This window comes from Ranitomeya variabilis, chromosome 3 (assembly GCF_051348905.1).
Source record: "Ranitomeya variabilis isolate aRanVar5 chromosome 3, aRanVar5.hap1, whole genome shotgun sequence".
NCBI lineage: Eukaryota > Metazoa > Chordata > Amphibia > Anura > Dendrobatidae > Ranitomeya > Ranitomeya variabilis.
Genome location: NC_135234.1, coordinates 763,765,283 through 763,786,554, shown reverse-complemented (window position 1 = coordinate 763,786,554; position 21,272 = coordinate 763,765,283). Strand labels below are relative to the sequence as shown.

At 46.6% G+C, this 21,272-nt stretch overlaps 1 protein-coding gene across 2 annotated transcripts in view; it reads left to right on the top strand.

Moving 5' to 3' along the window:
- The first annotated feature begins 470 nt into the window (after positions 1-470).
- KLHL35 (kelch like family member 35) overlaps positions 471-21,272 on the top strand; it is a 29,939-nt gene continuing 9,137 nt past the window's right edge. For both annotated transcript variants that reach the window (XR_013224128.1, XM_077298742.1), the window contains exons 1-5: positions 471-660; positions 15,552-16,442; positions 16,693-16,877; positions 17,011-17,129; positions 17,493-17,681. Coding sequence is in view for 1 of the 2 variants with exons in the window: in XM_077298742.1 (XP_077154857.1) it covers positions 521-660; positions 15,552-16,442; positions 16,693-16,877; positions 17,011-17,129; positions 17,493-17,681 (1,524 nt within the window). In the remaining variant the exon portion in view is untranslated. The remainder of the gene's footprint in view (positions 661-15,551; positions 16,443-16,692; positions 16,878-17,010; positions 17,130-17,492; positions 17,682-21,272) is intronic.

Genomic DNA, 21,272 nt, shown 5'->3' with positions numbered 1-21,272 from the left:
GCAGGACGGGGATTGGCTGATAACAGAGAGACTGACAGCAGGACGGGGGAATGGCTGATAACAGAGAGACTGACAGCAGGACGGGGGAATGGCTGATAACAGAGAGAAATAGACTGACAGCAGGACAGAGGAATGGCTGATAACAGAGAGAAATAGACTGACAGCAGGACAGAGGAATGGCTGATAACAGAGAGAAATAGACTGACAGCAGGACAGGAGAATGGCTGATAACAGAGAGAAATAGACTGACAGCAGGACTGATCGCAGAGATCACCAGGTTGCATGCAGTCGCACAGCCGATGCCGCCCCGTGTGCTCTGTGCGCTGCGTCTGCGTCTCCTCCTCCTCCTCCTCCGCACTGCCCGGTGTGATCTCGGCCCCTCAGCCCCCGCAGGGTGGTGGAGCCCCTCCTCCTTTGTATGCCGCAGGCTCCGCCCCCTCCCCTCCGTTGTACGCTGCAGGCTCCGCCCCCTCTGCTCACAGCTGGGACCTGCAGAGCATCGCAGCCGGCACCGGAGGGAATGGAGGAACAGGGGGAACAGGCTGCGGTCCCGGCCCGTGCAAATAGCAGGAACGGCGCAGGAAGACGACGGCGCACCCGGCAGGAGGAGACAGCGAGGACCATGCCCGGGACTGAGCCCCCTCAGGACGCCCCCCACAGGTAGCACCAGTGTGTCTTTGTGTCTGTGGAAGAAGGAGCAGATGAGCGAGACATCAGAACAACAGACAAAGCCTCACATTACACCTGTGTATATATATAGACCTGTGTATAATGTGTGTACTGTATGTATATAGCTATACTGTGTATATGAGCATCTACAGAGTCTACATCCAGCACTAAGTGGTAATGTACATAATAGGAGAAAATGTCCAGCACAATCCTCTCCTGTGTGATACTGTCTGCTGAGCTGTGTATCTAATCCTCTCCTGTGTGATACTGTCTGCTGAGCTGTGTATCTAATCCTATCCTGTGTGATACTGTCTGCTGAGCTGTGTATCTAATCCTCTCCTGTGTGATACTGTCTGCTGAGCTGTGTATCTAATCCTATCCTGTGTGATACTGTCTGCTGAGCTGTGTATCTAATCCTCTCCTGTGTGATACTGTCTGCTGAGCTGTGTATCTAATCCTATCCTGTGTGATACTGTCTGCTGAGCTGTGTATCTAATCCTATCCTGTGTGATACTGACTGCTGAGCCGTGTATCTAATCCTCTCCTGTGTGATACTGACTGCTGAGCCGTGTATCTAATCCTATCCTGTGTGATACTGACTGCTGAGCCGTGTATCTAATCCTCTCCTGTGTGATACTGTCTGCTGAGCTGTGTATCTAATCCTCTCCTGTGTGATACTGTCTGCTGAGCTGTGTATCTAATCCTATCCTGTGTGATACTGTCTGCTGAGCTGTGTATCTAATCCTCTCCTGTGTGATACTGTCTGCTGAGCTGTGTATCTAATCCTATCCTGTGTGATACTGTCTGCTGAGCTGTGTATCTAATCCTCTCCTGTGTGATACTGTCTGCTGAGCTGTGTATCTAATCCTATCCTGTGTGATACTGTCTGCTGAGCTGTGTATCTAATCCTCTCCTGTGTGATACTGACTGCTGAGCCGTGTATCTAATCCTCTCCTGTGTGATACTGTCTGCTGAGCTGTGTATCTAATCCTCTCCTGTGTGATACTGTCTGCTGAGCTGTGTATCTAATCCTCTCCTGTGTGATACTGTCTGCTGAGCTGTGTATCTAATCCTCTCCTGTGTGATACTGACTGCTGAGCCGTGTATCTAATCCTCTCCTGTGTGATACTGACTGCTGAGCTGTGTATCTAATCCTATCCTGTGTGGTACTGTCTGCTGAGCTATGTATCTAATCCTATCCTGTGTGATACTGACTGCTGAGCCGTGTATCTAATCCCCTCCTGTGTGATACTGTCTGCTGAGCCGTGTATCTAATCCTATCCTGTGTGATACTGACTGCAGAACCGTGTATCTAATCCTCTCCTGTGTGATACTGACTGCTGAGCCGTGTATCTAATCCTCTCCTGTGTGATACTGACTGCTGAGCTGTGTATCTAATCCTATCCTGTGTGATACTGTCTGCTGAGCCGTGTATCTAATCCCCTCCTGTGTGATACTGTCTGCTGAGCCGTGTATCTAATCCCCTCCTGTGTGATACTGACTGCTGAGCCGTGTATCTAATCCTTTCCTGTGTGATACTGTCTGCTGAGCCGTGTATCTAATCCTCTCCTGTGTGATACTGACTGCTGAGCCGTGTATCTAATCCTCTCCTGTGTGATACTGACCGCTGAGCTGTGTATCTAATCCCCTCCTGTGTGATACTGACTGCTGAGCCGTGTATCTAATCCTCTCCTGTGTGATACTGTCTGCTGAGCCGTGTATCTAATCCTGTCCTGTGTGATACTGACTGCTGAGCCGTGTATCTAATCCCCTCCTGTGTGATACTGACTGCTGAGCCGTGTATCTAATCCTTTCCTGTGTGATACTGTCTGCTGAGCCGTGTATCTAATCCTCTCCGGTGTGATACTGACTGCTGAGCTGTGTATATAATCCTATCCTGTGTGATACTGACTGCTGAGCTGTGTATCTAATCCTATCCTGTGTGATACTGACTGCTGAGCTGTGTATATAATCCTATCCTGTGTGATACTGACTGCTGAGTTGTGTATCTAATCCTCTCCTGTGTGATACTGACTGCTGAGCTGTGTATATAATCCTATCCTGTGTGATACTGACTGCTGAGCTGTGTATCTAATCCTATCCTGTGTGATACTGACTGCTGAGCTGTGTATATAATCCTATCCTGTGTGATACTGACTGCTGAGTTGTGTATCTAATCCTCTCCTGTGTGATACTGCTGAGCCGTGTATCTAATCCTATCCTGTGTGATACTGATTGCTGAGCTGTGTATCTAATCCTATCCTGTGTGATACTGACTGCTGAGCTGTGTATATAATCCTATCCTGTGTGATACTGACTGCTGAGCTATGTATCTAATCCTATCCTGTGTGATACTGTCTGCTGAGCTGTGTATCTAATCCTCTCCTGTGTGATACTGACTGCTGAGCTGTGTATCTAATCCTCTCCTGTGTGATACTGACTGCTGAGCTGTGTATCTAATCCTCTCCTGTGTGATACTGACTGCTGAGCTGTGTATATAATCCTATCCTGTGTGATACTGACTGCTGAGCTGTGTATATAATCCTATCCTGTGTGATACTGACTGCTGAGCTGTGTATCTAATCCTCTCCTGTGTGATACTGCTGAGCCGTGTATCTAATCCTATCCTGTGTGATACTGATTGCTGAGCTGTGTATCTAATCCTCTCCTGTGTGATACTGTCTGCTGAGCCGTGTATCTAATCCTCTCCTGTGTGATACTGACTGCTGAGCCGTGTATCTAATCCTCTCCTGTGTGATACTGACCGCTGAGCTGTGTATCTAATCCCCTCCTGTGTGATACTGACTGCTGAGCCGTGTATCTAATCCTCTCCTGTGTGATACTGTCTGCTGAGCCGTGTATCTAATCCTGTCCTGTGTGATACTGACTGCTGAGCCGTGTATCTAATCCCCTCCTGTGTGATACTGACTGCTGAGCCGTGTATCTAATCCTTTCCTGTGTGATACTGTCTGCTGAGCCGTGTATCTAATCCTCTCCGGTGTGATACTGACTGCTGAGCTGTGTATATAATCCTATCCTGTGTGATACTGACTGCTGAGCTGTGTATCTAATCCTATCCTGTGTGATACTGACTGCTGAGCTGTGTATATAATCCTATCCTGTGTGATACTGACTGCTGAGTTGTGTATCTAATCCTCTCCTGTGTGATACTGACTGCTGAGCTGTGTATATAATCCTATCCTGTGTGATACTGACTGCTGAGCTGTGTATCTAATCCTATCCTGTGTGATACTGACTGCTGAGCTGTGTATATAATCCTATCCTGTGTGATACTGACTGCTGAGTTGTGTATCTAATCCTCTCCTGTGTGATACTGCTGAGCCGTGTATCTAATCCTATCCTGTGTGATACTGATTGCTGAGCTGTGTATCTAATCCTATCCTGTGTGATACTGACTGCTGAGCTGTGTATATAATCCTATCCTGTGTGATACTGACTGCTGAGCCGTGTATCTAATCCTATCCTGTGTGATACTGTCTGCTGAGCTGTGTATCTAATCCTCTCCTGTGTGATACTGACTGCTGAGCTGTGTATCTAATCCTCTCCTGTGTGATACTGACTGCTGAGCTGTGTATCTAATCCTCTCCTGTGTGATACTGACTGCTGAGCTGTGTATATAATCCTATCCTGTGTGATACTGACTGCTGAGCTGTGTATATAATCCTATCCTGTGTGATACTGACTGCTGAGCTGTGTATCTAATCCTCTCCTGTGTGATACTGCTGAGCCGTGTATCTAATCCTATCCTGTGTGATACTGATTGCTGAGCTGTGTATCTAATCCTCTCCTGTGTGATACTGTCTGCTGAGCCGTGTATCTAAGACTATCCTGTGATACAGTCCCCATATACAGCACTGCTCGGCGTCCTTGTACACATGTAGCTGGGATCGGTGGTCGCCTGTAGTGGCGCTCGGCTCTGCTGCATCGCTGTGTGCGGAGCAGGCGCGGTGTGCGGAGCAGGCGCGGTGTGGGGAGCAGGCGCGGTGTGGGGAGCAGGCGCGGTGTGGGGAGCAGGCGCGGTGTGGGGAGCAGGCGCGGTGTGGGGAGCAGGCGCGGTGTGGGGAGCAGGCGCGGTGTGGGGAGCAGGCGCGGTGTGGGGAGCAGGCGCGGTGTGGGGAGCAGGCGCGGTGTGGGGAGCAGGCGCGGTGTGGGGAGCAGGCGCGGTGTGGGGAGCTGGTGCGGTGTGGGGAGCAGGCGCGGTGTGGGGAGCAGGCGCGGTGTGGGGAGCAGGCGCGGTGTGGGGAGCTGGTGCGGTGTGGGGAGCTGGTGCGGTGTGGGGAGCAGGCGCGGTGTGGGGAGCAGGCGCGGTGTGGGGAGCAGGCGCGGTGTGGGGAGCAGGCGCGGTGTGGGGAGCAGGCGCGGTGTGGGGAGCAGGCGCGGTGTGCGGAGCTGGTGCGGTGTGGGGAGCAGGCGCGGTGTGGGGAGCAGGCGCGGTGTGGGGAGCAGGCGCGGTGTGGGGAGCAGGCGCGGTGTGGGGAGCAGGCGCGGTGTGCGGAGCAGGCGCGGTGCGCGGAGCTGGTGCGGTGTGCGGAGCAGGCGCAGTGTGTTGTCGCCACGTACACTGAGGGAGACAGAGCGATTTCCCTCTTTCTGCAGACGACGCGACGTCTCGTTACATAATCTGAGATCTTCCCCTATGGCCGAGTTCCCACCAGTGTCTGGAACCACATGTGTACGGAGGACGTGGCGGTGACAGCTCCCATCTGTGGATCCGTCTCATCTGCACGCCTTGAGGTTGACAACGTCCGCGCTGCAGCGTATGATGGCGCCACAATAAAACTGACACATGGAAATCGGTGCTTAAAGGGATATTCCAGTCCAAAGCCTCACATCTTTTCCTCTTTTTTTCCAAGAGTCATAACTTGTTTTTTTTTCTTTTGTATCCAGATATCAGTCTTGATTTTCTCGGGACGAGTCGTAGCTTTGAATAGCGCCATTCACTTTACCATACAAAGTGCTGGAAAATGGGGAATAAAATCCTAGTGTGGGGAAAGGGTGGAGAATAAAAAATTAAATTCCACCATTGATTTATTTTATTTTTTTTTTGTTTAGTTTTTACCGTATTTATTGTGCAAGAAAATTAACCTTGTAACAAGATCCTCCAGGTCCGTACGATGACCGCCATACTAAACTTGTGTAGTTTTTTTTATTTTTTTATTAGTGGCTTTAAAAAAATCTGAATTTTATAACCATCCATGTTGGCCGTCCTTTTCCATTATGAGCATCGATACTCCACTTTTTTTTTTTTTAATTTTTTTTTTTAAATTACCGTACCCCTTTAAATCCTTTTATTCCACCTATTCGACTCTAATGTAAAAATAAATTAATAAAGCAAAACAAAATAAAAGTGCAAAAAAAAGTATAATGTCCATAAAAACAGTCCTTTAAAAAACCTTAATAAAAAAAAAATCAACAATACATCCCAACAAGAAAACCCATGAAAAGCAGAAATAAAAATAATATAGAAATAAGTAAACATAACACAACATGAGATAAAAAGAATTACAATGAAACTATGGTAGTTAAATAATAATGTAAAAAAAATGATAATATAAATATAAATGATTAAAAAAATATAAATTAATTAGTGTTAACATAAATACTAAAAAATGGCACGCTGTTTATAGTGAATTGAAGCCCATGAAAACCATGGAGGGGCAATGATGGTTTCCATTAGACCAGTTTCTTAGCAAAAAAAAAATAAAAAAAAATTAGAGTTTGGTACAAGGAGTATTTGTGCAAAACGTTTAAGACCTTTCTAGAAGATGAGAGTTTTACGAAAAATTGAAATAATAAATTTGTCGTACGTCACATTAAAAAGTTTTAAGTTTTGCTGTAGGTGCTAAAAATGGGCTAACAAATGGTGTAAAACACGGAGAAATTTGCTGTAGATATTTAGGACAATGAAGTGGCACAAATATTTTGGCGCAGAAACAATAATAAATGTCCCCCGCTGTGCGCAGGATGAGGGGGATTTACTGTAGTGACTACATAAAATGTTGTATTCCGCAATACTGCGCTATTCCAGTACACAGGACAAGAGATCAGACAGTCACAGGTTCAAGTCCCCCTAAGGGGAAGTAAAAAAAAGGAACAAAAAACCCGATGTTTTTAAAGATACAAACAAATATAAAACTTCCTTTTCTTAGTTTAAAAATTAAAATATAATATATATTTGATATCGCCGCATCCGTAATTGTCAAATCTATTAATACACTGCTCAAAAAAATAAAGGGAACACTAAAATCCCACATCCTAGATATCTCTGAATGAAATATTCCAGGTATAAATCTTTATTCATTACATAGTGGAATGTGTTGAGAATAAAACATAAAAATGATCAACGTAAATCACAACTAATATCCCATGGAGGTCTGGTGTTGGAATGATGCTCAAAATCAAAGTGGAAAATCAAATTACAGGCTGATCCAACTTCAGTGGAAATGCCTCAAGTTAAGGAAATGATGCTCAGTATTGTGTGCGGCCTCCACGTGCCTGTATGACCTCGCTACAATGCCTGGGCATGCTCCTGATGAGGCGGCGGATGGACTCCTGAGGGATCTCCTCCCAGACATGGACTAAAGCATCCGCCAACTCCTGGACAGTCTGTGGTGCAAAGTGACGTTGGTGGATGCGGCGAGACATAATGTCCCAGATGTGCTCAATCGGATTCAGGTCTGGGGAACGGACGGTCAGTCCATAGCTTCAATGCTTTCATCTTGCAGGAACTGCTGACACACTCCAGCCACATGAGGTCTGGCATTGTCCTGCATTAGGAGGAACCCAGGGCCAACCGCACCAGCATATGGTCTCACAAGGGGTCTGAGGATCTCATCTCGGTACCTAATGGCAGTCAGGCTACCCCTGGCAAGCACATGGAGGGCTGTGCGGCCCTCCAAAGAAATGCCACCCCACATCATTACTGACCCACTGTCAAACTGGTCATGCTGAAGGATGTTGCAGGCAGCAGATCGCTCTCCACGGCATCTCCGGACTCTGTCACGTCTGTCACATGTGCTCAGTGTGAACCTGCCTTCATCTGTGAAGAGCACAGGGCGCCAGTGGCAAATTTGCCAATCCTGGTGTTCTGTGGCAAATGCCAAGCGTCCTGCACGGTGTTGGGCTGTGAGCACAACCCCCATCTGTGGACGTCGGGCACTCAGACCATCCTCATGGAGTCGGTTTCTAACCGTTTGTGCAGACACATGCACATTTGTGGCCTGCTGGAGGTCATTGTGCAGGGCTCTGGCAGCGCTCCTCCTGTTCCTCCTTGCACAAAGGCTGTTAGCGGTCCTGCTGCTGGGTTGTTGCCCTCCTACGGCTCCCTCCACATCTCCTGCTGTACTGGCCTGTCTCCTGGTAGCGCCTCCAGCCTCTGGACACTACGGTGACAGACACAGCAAACCTTGCCACAGCTCGCATTGATGTGCCATCCTGGATGAGCTGCACTACCTGAGCCACTTGTGTGGGTTGTAGAGTCCGTCTCATGCTACCACGAGTGTGAAAGCACAACCAACATTCAAAAGTGACCAAAACATCAGCCAGAAAGCATTGGTACTGAGATGTGGTCTGTGGTCCCCACCTGCAGAACCACTCCTTTATTGAGGGGGTCTTGATAATTGCCAATAATTTCCATCTATTGTCTATTCCATTTGCACAACAGCATGTGAAATTGATTGTCAATCAGTGTTGCTTCCTAAGTGGACAGTCTGATTTCACGGAAGTTTCATTTACTTGGAGTTAGATTCTGTTGTGTTCCCTTTATTTTTTTGAGCAGTGTACATAAAAGTAATTATCCTGTTTGGTGAACGCCGTAAAGAGAAAAAAGGAAACTCCAGAATTGCCATTTTTTGGTCGCCGCACCTCTATTAAAAAATCCAATGAATAGCGATAAAAATGTCATATCGACCCCAAAGTGATATCCATAAAGATGCAAAGATTGCCGCGCCAAAAAATCAAGTCTCAGCTCAATCAATGGAAAAGCAAAAAAAAAGTCAGTAAGTCTAAGAAATGGAAGAATCAAGTTTCCAGGTCGCTTTCAAGGCACAATAAAAGTCGCAAAAATATTGCAATCACAGCCGGGTGCCTACTAAAGGCCCTGTGGCCGCCATCTTGGTACTCCTATAAGGTCCAGATTACAGGTAGACTACATAGGTGAATGGCTTAGAAATTGCTCAGATATTGGAACAATCACAGAACCATCAAAAGTTAAAAAAAAAAAATAGTCAACAGGATTGCAAAAAACAAGGTAACGAAAAAGAGCAGATTAACAGCCAAAGGTACAAGCAGAATCAGACGTGAAGCGGCCAGGAAGCCATTATCCTCCAGTGCTTCATATTCCAGAGCTGCAGCCTCCCTGGAGGCCAGAAGTACAAGGTGTTCAGTGCTCAGAGTCACAGCCGAGGTGAGGAGGCCGAGCCCGACCACCACTGAGCAAGACACAGAAGTACAAGGTGATCAGTGCTCAGAGACACAGCCGAGGTGAGGAGGCCGAGCCCGACCACCACTGAGCAAGACACAGAAGTACAAGGTGATCAGTGCTCAGAGACACGGCCGAGGTGAGGAGGCCGAGCCCGACCACCACTGAGCAAGACACAGAAGTACATGGTGCTCAGAGACACGGCCGAGGAGAGGAGGCCGAGCCCGACCACCACTGAGCAAGACACTGAAGTACAAGGTGTTCAGTGCTCAGAGACACGGCCGAGGTGAGGAGGCTGAGCCCGACCACCACTGAGCAAGACACAGAAGTACAAGGTGTTCAGTGCTCAGAGACACGGCCGAGGTGAGGAGGCTGAGCCCGACCACCACTGAGCAAGACACAGAAGTACAAGGTGCTCAGTGCTCAGAGACACAGCCGAGGTGAGGAGGCCGAGCCCGACCACCACTGAGCAAGACACAGAAGTACAAGGTGCTCAGAGACTCGGCCGAGGTGAGGAGGCCGAGCCCGACCACCACTGAGCAAGACACAAAAGTACAAAGTGCTCAGTGCTCAGAGACACAGCCGAGGTGAGGAGGCCGAGCCCGACCACCACTGAGCAAGACACAGAAGTACAAGGTGCTCAGAGACTCGGCCGAGGTGAGGAGGCCGAGCCCGACCACCACTGAGCAAGACACAGAAGTACAAGGTGCTCAGTGCTCAGAGACTCGGCCGAGGTGAGGAGGCCGAGCCCGACCACCACTGAGCAAGACACAGAAGTACAAGGTGCTCAGTGCTCAGAGACTCGGCCGAGGTGAGGAGGCCGAGCCCGACCACCACTGAGCAAGACACAGAAGTACAAGGTGTTCAGTGCTCAGAGACACGGCCGAGGTGAGGAGGCCGAGCCCGACCACCACTGAGCAAGACACAGAAGAACAAGGTGTTCAGTGCTCAGAGACACAGCCGAGGTGAGGAGGCCGAGCCCGACCACCAGTGAGCGAGACACAGAAGAACAAGGTGTTCAGTGCTCAGAGACACAGCCGAGGTGAGGAGGCTGAGCCCGACCACCACTGAGCAAGAGACAAAAGTACAAAGTGTTCAGTGCTCAGAGACACGGCCGAGGTGAGGAGGCTGAGCCCGACCACCACTGAGCAAGACACAGAAGAACAAGGTGGTCAGTGCTCAGAGACACAGCCGAGGTGAGGAGGCTGAGCCCGACCACCACTGAGCAAGACCCAGAAGTACAAGGTGTTCAGTGCTCAGAGACACGGCCGAGGTGAGGAGGCTGAGCCCGACCACCACTGAGCAAGACACAGAAGTAGAAGGTGTTCACTGCTCAGAGACACGGCCGAGGTGAGGAGGCCGAGCCCGACCACCACTGAGCAAGACACAGAAGAACAAGGTGTTCAGTGCTCAGAGACACAGCCGAGGTGAGGAGGCTGAGCCCGACCACCACTGAGCAAGACACAAAAGTAAAAAGTGTTCAGTGCTCAGAGACACGGCCGAGGTGAGGAGGCCGAGCCCGACCACCACTGAGCAAGACACAGAAGTACAAGGTGTTCAGTGCTCAGACACGGCCGAGGTGAGGAGGCTGAGCCCGACCACCACTGAGCAAGACACAGAAGAACAAGGTGTTCAGTGCTCAGAGACACAGCCGAGGTGAGGAGGCCGAGCCCGACCACCACTGAGCAAGACACGGAAGTACAAGGTGTTCAGTGCTCAGAGACACGGCCGAGGTGAGGAGGCTGAGCTCGACCACCACTGAGCAAGACACGGAAGTACAAGGTGTTTAGTGCTCAGAGACACGGCCAAGGAGAGGAGGCCGAGCCCAACCACCACTGAGCAAGACACAGAAGTACAAGGTGCAAGGTGTTCAGTGCTCAGAGACACGGCCGAGGTGAGGAGGCTGAGCCCGACCACCACTGAGCAAGACACAGATGTATAAGCCGCGGCTGAATCAGTACCGTCCACTTCCACTCACACCTGTGCTATGCGTGGGATTATTACAGAAGAGCTCTTTGGACCTTTTGGGTTGAAGATGGACTCAGAATCACCTCCCAAATCTCCTGCCGCTGATTAGAAGACACTTTCTTCCAGCAATGGAGCAAGAAAACATCTGTGCGTCTCCAGAAAACCAGGATTGTTCTGCAGGACAAGATTCCATCACAGCAACAAAGTCTCCGCTGTTCGGGGCCAGAAAAGACCATAATGATGGAGAATAATGGACCCGGCTCCGTCCTCACCAGATCTGAACACTGTAGAGAACTTGTGGCCCTTCGTACACAGGAGATTTATGGTGAAGGAGAACAGTCTCCTCTCTGATCACTGTCTGCGGCTGTGGTCGGTGCTGCCCAAAATGATGAAGAACCTGACAGACTCCATGGATGGAGCTTATGGCTGTTACTGAGAAGAACAGCGACCAGATTACTTTATTGGTTACTAATTTTTGGGGGGAATTGTCAGAAATGGGTTTTGTACATTGATGTTCAGTTTTTATTCTCACTTTAACAGATTAAAATAAACAATTGAGATGGAAATTTTTACATTTTTCATTTGGTTGCCCAATAATTCTGCACACAGAGATATTCTCCTAAGGAGGAGAAAACCGCACCGTGACTTTCTTAAATATTCAGATACAAATTGCCTAATCCTGCAAACAATATTGAAGTAGTGCAGTCTAGAGAAAAAGAGAACAAATGATCGCAGGTTCAAAAATAACTAAATGACTAAAAATAAGTTAAAAATGAATTGACAAATGTTTTCTAAATATATTAATAGATAATAGGTTTAATAATGTTTAAAAAATAAAGAAATGAAAAATGAATACTTTTTCCATTGTTGCGTCTGTAAATTTTTATTTTTTTTTTATATACGAGATAATTGACTTTTTTCAATCACCTTACCTTTCAAAAATGCACTAAAAAGCAATCAAAACATGATATGTGCTAAAAAGTGTAAAAATGATACCAATGAACTCTACAGCTTAGGGCGCAAAAAAACAAGTGCTACATGGTAATACAAAAAAAAATGCGTAATTTAAAAAAACAGAACAAATTGGCACCATTTTCTGAGACCTTTAGACATATATATATATATATTATATAGTGCCTACAAGTAGTATTCAACCCCCTGCAGATTTAGCAGGTTTACACATTTGGAATTAACTTGGCATTGTGACATTTGGACTGTAGATCAGCCTGGAAGTGTGAAATGCACTGCAGCAAAAAAGAATGTTATTTCTTTGTTTATTTTTTTTTTTAAATTGTGAAAAGTTTTATCAGAGGGTCATTTATTATTCAACCCCTCAACCCCCCAGAATTCTGTTTGGTTCCCCTAAAGTATTAAGAAGTAGTTCAGGCACAAAGAACAATGAGCTTCACATGTTTGGATTAATTATCTCTTTTTCCAGCCTTTTCTGACTATTTAAGACCCTCCACAAACTTGTGAACAGCACTCAAACATGGTCAACATGGGAAAGACAAAGGAGCATTCCAAGGCCATCAGAGACAAGATCGTGGAGGGTCACAAGGCTGGCAAGGGGTACAAAACCCTTTCCAAGGAGTTGGGCCTACCTGTCTCCACTGTTGGGAGCATCATCCGGAAGTGGAAGGCTTATGGAACTACTGTTAGCCTTCCACGGCCTGGACAGCCTTTGAAAGTTTCCTCCCGTGCCGAGGCCAGGCTTGTCTGAAGAGTCAAGGCTAACCCAAGGACAACAAGGAAGGAGCTCCGGGAAGATCTCATGGCAGTGGGGACATTGGTTTCAGTCAATACCATAAGCAACGTACTCCACCGCAATGGTCTCCGTTCCAGACAAGCCCGTAAGGTACCTTTACTTTCAAAGCATCATGTCAAGGCTCGTCTACAGTTTGCTCATGATCACTTGGAGGACTCTGAGACTGACTGGTTCAAGGTTCTCTGGTCTGATGAGACCAAGATCGAGATCTTTGGTGCCAACCACACACGTGACGTTTGGAGACTGGATGGCACTGCATACGACCCCAAGAATACCATCCCTACAGTCAAGCATGGTGGTGGCAGCATCATGCTGTGGGGCTGTTTCTCAGCCAAGGGGCCTGGCCATCTGGTCCGCATCCATGGGAAGATGGATAGCACGGCCTACCTGGAGATTTTGGCCAAGAACCTCCGCTCCTCCATCAAGGATCTTAAGATGGGTCGTCATTTCATCTTCCAACAAGACAACGACCCAAAGCACACAGCCAAGAAAACCAAGGCCTGGTTCAAGAGGCAAAAAATCAAGGTGTTGCAGTGGCCTAGTCAATCTCCTGACCTTAACACAATTGAAAACTTGTGGAAGGAGCTCAAGATTAAAGTCCACATGAGACACCCAAAGAACCTAGATAACTTGGAGAAGATGTGCATGGAGGAGTGGGCCAAGATAACTCCAGAGACCTGTGCCGGCCTGATCAGGTCTTATAAAAGATGATTATTAGCTGTAATTGCAAACAAAGGTTATTCCACAAATATTAAACCTAGGGGTTGAATAATAATTGACCCACACTTTTATGTTTAAAATTTATAAAAATTTAACTGAGCAACAAAACTTTTTGGTTTGTAAGATTTATGCATCTGTTAATAAATCCTGCTCTTGTTTGAAGTTTGAAGGCTCTAACTTATTTGCATCTCATTAAACCTGCTAAATCTGCAGGGGGTTGAATACTACTTTTAGGCACTGTGTGTATGTATATGTGTATATATATATATATATATATATATATATATATATATATATATATATATATATATATATATATATATATATATATATATATATACAATTTTTTTTTGTATCAAATAATGGTGTAATTGAGTTTTTACCATTTCTCCTCTCTTGGAAATTCTTTCTTGTTTTCAGTACATTATAGAGTAAAGGGAATGTTTATCATAAACTACAACTCATCCTGCAAAAACAGACCCTCAAAGTGCAAAAATAAAGTTATGGCTCCTGGAAAAAGGCAAGAAAAAATAAACGTGCCAAAAATAAAAATAAAATGTCCCGGTCTTGAAGGGGTTAGCCTGGAGAGAAGCGGCTACATTCCCTTACTATGGGACCTAAATCGTTGTGCTGTAATTAACACTTTCAGACATGGCAGGGATTGTGGGTGGGAGCAGCGGAGCATGAACTTATAGCATCGGCGGCGCTGTCATCATGTGTCAGTGTCGTGTAACGCATCGCTGACCCCCTGTATCATACATCCTCCTCCAGATATCTGCAACATGTGTATCCTGTATATTTACATTTGTTTACATCTGGCCTAAAATAATAAATCCCAAAATTGTGACCCACATTATTTACATATATTATGGGTCAGAATTTTTAATTCCATGCCAATTTTTTTTATCATGTTTGTACTTGGAAACCTTTTTTGGAACAGCTGTCTGGGAGCTGAGCAAGTGTGGCATGTGCAAGGCGCCTCTGAAAGGTTTGGCAGGTGACCACATCTCTAGAACATCCACCTTTAATGTACAATGGGATGGAGATTCCGGGAGTTTGGTCCAGGCCGGTGTTGGTGGCACGCCGGAAATTTGCCAAAATCTTCCAGGAGATTTCCTCCAGGCTGTCTTGGGAGAATCTTCTTCTTTTTTTGGGCAGTGAATAAGAACCAAGATCGCTCCCTGTAAATGTACAGTTGGCGATGAATAGGACCACGCGTGATACCAACTGACCGTGCAAGTATGTGTAGATGCGACGTCATTGGCATCACTTATCTCCTGATGAAGAAGTGATCAGTGCCGGACAACCCTTTAGATCCATCTGATAAAATGATAGCATATTTCTGGGATAGAACATGACTTTTTCATCTCTGGGGCCACCTACATGCCCCCCATGTAAATTAATGATGTCCTTCATGGTCGGTGACTGGGAGAACGTTTATAGAAGATGGATTTCTGGAGATACTCCATGTAGCTATCTCTGTCAGTCGCATAGACAATGAATTAAGTGGTCACCAACATTTCAGAGCCCTGTTCTCTGGACTGCTGAAGGTCCCAGTGTTCTTGTTGAAAAATGCCAACCTTTAAAGTATCGTGTAACCAAAACTTTAAATTGGTTAACAGCCACATCTTTGCTCCTACTTGGACACTGTGGTGATCATTCATGGTTGTTTTATCAAACATGATGATTTTATTGCATCCAAATATTTGTTTCTATAAAAGGAGATTCAAGACGAAAGTTATTTCTAGGGATCTATGCTCTGCATCCACCACCATTTGTTTTTAGTATGAGGGGGCTAAGGAGCTTCTCAAACCCTTTGGTACATCAAGTCTACCCTCTCCTTGGAATAACACTTATGCCACAATTGGGCTATAATGTGCAGAAGTTGGGGGAGATGGAGTCATAATATGGGTGTAAGACCTCAGGCCACCCGACCCATCAATGGCAATGGAAACTAGACACTAATGATTTTCATGTTGTCTAATCTAGGTGTCAAGAGATCATGGATGAAGAAATAGACTATAAGACCTGTTGCCTCGAAAAATACACCCAAGAGCCAAGGATAAGAAAAGCTCAAACAAGGTCATGTGGTGGGGCATGTCATGCCAAGCAGATACTGCAGAACTTAAACATTTACAGACAAAGTGGAATTTTCACTGACGTGGTTCTCCTTATAGAAGATCAGACGTTTCCCTGTCATCGAGGGGTCTTATCTGCCAATAGTTCTTATTTCCGGGCCATGTTTGGTGGTAAACTCAAGGAGAGCAATCTCAGCGTTGTGAAAATTGAGAAAATCTCGGCTCGAATTATGAATGTTCTACTGGACTTCATGTATGGAGGGAACCCTAATATAGAAGAAGACAATGTAGAGGACATCTTGCAAGCTTCGGATCTTCTTCACATCTGCAGTCTACGGGACGAGTGTGTGAAATTTCTTGACAGCCAACTGGACCCTTCCAACTGTTTGGGCATCATGAAGTTTGCAGACATGTTATCCATCATTTCCTTGTCGGAGAAAAGTAAGAAGCTGATGCTGGAATGTTTCGAGGAGGTCTCCTGCCATGAGGAGTTCCTGGAGTTGACTAAAGAGGAACTGACTGAGTATTTGTCCAGTGATGACCTTGTGGTGAGCAAGGAAGAAACGGTGTATGAAGCTGTCATGAGGTGGGTGAAAGAAAATAAAAGTAGAGGAAGGGAAGCTCTGAAAGATCTGCTGGAACATGTGAGGTTACCCTTGATGGATCCGGCTTATTTTTTGGAGAAGGTTGAAATGGATAAGACCATCCTAGAATGTCCGGAGTGTTTCCCTCTACTTCATGAGGCTCGGAGATACCTGATCCTGGGAAATCCACTGAATGCTCTCAGAGTGAGACCGAGAAGGTAAGAAATTTGCAGATTTTATATACATATATACATTTTATATATCTATAGTTTTTGTCTTCTTGGGGCCATTAACATCCATCTCTTATGCCACATAAGGAAACAAGGAGTAAAGAGATGCGCCTGAAACAACCCAAAATGTGTTCCACCTTAGATTCTTCAGATTTTATAATATTTTTTACATCCTTTAATTTCTAAAAAGTTGATTTATAAATGTAATCTTGTTATTTCTGGGCTTTATTCATTTTAGGTTCATGAACTTGTCGGAAGCCATAGTTATCATCGGCGGCTGCGACAAATCAGGTCTACGAAAACTGCCGTTTACTGAGTGCTACCATCCAAAGAGTGGGCAATGGATGACCCTCCCCAGCATGCCAGGCTACACTAAGTCAGAGTTTGCCGCCACCACACTGAAGAATAATATCTATGTCTCAGGTGATGTATCTGTGGTGCTGTAGGACTTTTTTTTTCTAGCTGTGATACATATGGATGCCCCTAGTCTTTACCTCAGAGACTATTGTAACATTGTATCACCAGTTGTTCGTTCGCTTGTCTTTCGCTTCTCCAGGCGGCCACATTAACATCAGCGATGTCTGGATGTTCAGTACTCAGCTAAATTCCTGGATTAAGGTTGCTTCGCTGAATAAAGGTCGCTGGAGACACAAGATGGCGGTTCTTAACGGAGAGGTAAGAAACTCGAGAACTTTTTATGACTTTGGAGCTAAACCAAAAATGCATTCTTACTGAAAATCCAAAATTCATCCTGATCTAGTTCTCCTCACCCCGGTGCAGGGTTTGTTACAATATATCAGGGTTAAGATTGAATTCACACAGTCCGTGCTCTGACCGCGGGTCTCCTGACCTGACCTTGGGTCTCTTTGCCCTACATGAGGCTACTATCAGGAGACCCATGGGCCATCAGGACAGACCTGTGAATACCAGATAAGATTCTCAGAGTTTAAAGTTGCAGAGTTTTTCTTTTTCATTTTATCAGTGTAGATAAATATATACTGCAGAAATTTATATAAGGGGGTGGACTATGTTCTGCAGATTTACTCTGTCGGAGGATTTGATGGCCTGAAGAGGTTATCGTCGGTGGAACGGTACAACGCATTTAAGAACTCCTGGTCTTCTATGACTCCCATGTTGGAAGCTGTGAGCTCGGCTGCTGTGGTCTCCTGCATGAACAAGCTGTATGTTATTGGAGGAGCGGTGGAGGATTATGGGAACACTGATAAGGTACAGTCGTCGTTTTGCCGTTCTTTAGCTGACTTGGAGCTGGCTTAGTGATTGGTTATCATTAGTGTTGAGCATTCCGATACTGCAAGTATCGGGTATCGGCCGGTATTTGCTGTATCGGAATTTCCGATACCGAGATCCGATACTTTTGTGGTATCGGGTATCGGGTATCGCAACAACATTAATGTAATAATGTGTAAAAGAGAGAATTAAAATAAAAAATATTGCTATACTCACCTCTCCGACGCAGCCTGGACCTCAGCGAGGGAACCGGCAGCGTTGTTTGTTTAAATTTCGCGCTTTTACTTGGTTACGTGAAGTCCCAGCTTGTGATTGGTCAGGGCGGCCATGTTGCCGGGACGCGGACCAATCACAGCAAGCCGTGACGAAATTACGTCACGGCTTGCTGTGATTGGTTAATGGCGGCCATGTTGCCGGGACGCGGACCAATCACAGCAAGCCGTGACGTCACGGGAGGCTGGACATGAGCGTATTTTAAAAAGCGCGCGTGTCCAGCCTCCAGTGACGTCCCGGCTTATGATTGGTCACGGCGCCATGTTGCCGGGACGCGGACCAATCACAGCAAGCCGTGACGAAATTACGTCACGGCTTGCTGTGATTGGTCCGCGTCCCGGCAACATGGCCGCCATTAACCAATCACAAGCCGTGACGTCACGGGAGGCTGGACATGCGCGTATTTTAAAAAGCGCGCGTGTCCAGCCTCCCGTGACGTCACGGCTTGTGATTGGTCCGCGTCCCGGCAACATGGCCGCCATTAACCAATCACAAGCCGTGACGTCACGGGAGGCTGGACATGCGCGTATTTTAAAAAGCGCGCGTGTCCAGCCTCCCGTGACGTCACGGCTTGTGATTGGTCCGCGTCCCGGCAACATGGCCGCCATTAACCAATCACAAGCCGTGACGTCACGGGAGGCTGGACATGCGCGTATTTTAAAAAGCGCGCGTGTCCAGCCTCCCGTGACGTCACGGCTTGTGATTAGTTAATGGCGGCCATGTTGCCGGGACGCGGACCAATCACAGCAAGCCGTGACGTAATTTCGTCACGGCTTGCTGTGATTGGTCCGCGTCCCGGCAACATGGCCGCCCTGACCAATCACAAGCCGGGACTTCACGTAACCAAGTAAAAGCGCGAATTTTAAACAAACAACGCTGCCGGTTCCCTCGCTGAGGTCCAGGCTGCGTCGGAGAGGTGAGTATAGCAATATTTTTTATTTTAATTCTTTATTTTACACATTTATATGGATCCCAGGGTCTGAAGGAGAGTTTCCTCTCCTTCAGACCCTGGGAACCATCAGGGATACCGTCCGATACTTGAGTCCCATTGACTTGTATTGGTATCGGGTATCGGTATCGGATTGGATCCGATACTTTGCCGGTATCGGCCGATACTTTCCGATACCGATACTTTCAAGTATCGGACGGTATCGCTCAACACTAGTTATCATGCATATCCTCTGCCAAGACAGTTGCGTCATATTCCTGAAGCTGCCACTAGAGGGAGCTCACTATATAATGATTTTTATTAGTGGCAATATATAAATCCATATAAGAAGAGCTCCCCCTAGTGGTGGCCGTATGCATCTAGTATTTTAGAATGTACTACGTAATAGGAAGCGGTGGATTTGGGGTTGCATGTGGCAGTTTTCAATATATTTACACCTGTTTAGCAAGACAGTGACATTATGAAACTGTGGCTTCCTGCAGCCACCACTAGGGGGAGTTTGAAGCATATTGCATGCAGTTTATACAATAATAAACCAGTATACAGGGTGTCACGGTTCACACCGTGCTGCCAACAATATGTCACGGATCCCAACAATTTGTCAGGGATCCCGGGGAGGATATCTTTATGGTCACCACTACTCACACCAATTTGTCACAAACCAGGGTTGCTTTGGTTGCCCCTGGTTCCCTTTGAAGGGGATTTATCTACATCCCACTTCCCAGTTCCAGTTTGGAACTTGCAGCTCTCTGGCGCCCCCTTTACCCTCAGGTAAAGATTAGATGCTGCACCTAGGGTAATTGGTCGCCAGAAAGGCTGCCTGCTATGTACTGGCTATTGGGCACGATGCAGCGAGGGCGATATAGCTACTCCCACCCAGGCAGGAACAATAATTATCAATGCCGCCGTCGCTACAAAGATTCCCAATCGCACAGAACAAAGTATGCTTCCACCTGCTCCGATTTTCACCATGAAGAGACAAGCTAGTAAAATTATATATTTTACTCCATAAAAAGTTAGGCAGTATTTACAAAAATATTTAAAAGATATTATAAAGCAGACTAATCATGTGTATATTACAATTACGAATAAAAAGGGATTAACGGTGAAAATTGACTTACGATTCTTTCATATCGTTCAATGGTACGCCATGTGCTGGCTAGGGGGGAGGGGACCTTCCCCACTTACTTTCAGGTCAGATTGCACAGCCTAGATAGACAAACTTGGCACACACAGAACGTAGATGCGTTGAAATTTAATGAGGTAACAGTACATACAGTAGACGTTTCGGTCAATTTTTGACCTTCATCAATGTACCTCTTATTATTTTATAAAGTCTTGGAGTCATACATGGGAAAATTCCCAATAGTATTAGCCAGAAATGTCGTAGTGACACCAGGTCAGGAGATGTAGGGGCGTGGGATGGACGCAGTATCCACTGCTCGATATTATTATTATCCCATCGCTGTCACCAGTATGTCACGGTTCACACCGTGCTGCCAGCACTATGTCACGGATCCCAACAATATGTCAGGGATCACGGGGAGGATATCTTTATCGTCCCCACTACTCACACCAATTTGTTGCAAACTGGGGTTGCTTTGGTTGCCCTTGGGTCCTTCTGAACGGGATTTATCTACATCCCACTTCCGGTTTGGAACTTGCAGCTCTCTGGCGCCCCCTTTACCCTCAGGTCAGATTAGGTACTGCACCTAGGGTAATTAGTCGCCAGAAAGGCTGCCTGCTATGTACTGGATATTGTGCACGATGCAGCGAGGCAATAACTACTCCCGCTCGGGCAGGAACAATAATTATCAATGCCGCCGTCGCTAATAAGATTCCCAATCACACAGAACAAAGTATGCTGCCTCCAGCTCTGATTTTCACCAAAGGTTAACGGGTCCAGAACCAAGCCAAATCAGTAGCGTAATTCACCTCAGACGAAGTGACAGTTCGTATAGAGCATGGAGAGACAAGCTAGTAAAATTATATATTTTACTCTATAAAAAGTTAGGCAGTATTTACAAAAATATTAAAAGATATTATAAAGAAGACGAATCATATGTACCGTATATACTCGAGTATAAGCCGAGATTTTCAGCCCAAATTTTTGGGCTGAAAGTGCCACTCTCGGCTTATACTCGAGTCACGGTCGGCGGCAAGGTCGGCGGGTGAGGGGGAGAGGGCGCTGAGGCATACTCACCTAGTCCTGGCGCTGTCCCTGCAGTCCCATCGTCTCCGGGTGCCGCAGCTCTTCCCCTGTTCAGCGGAATATGGACTCCACTCCCATAGGGGTGGAGCCGCATATTCATTCCTCTAATGACGGTAACGGTGACCGCTGATAGAGG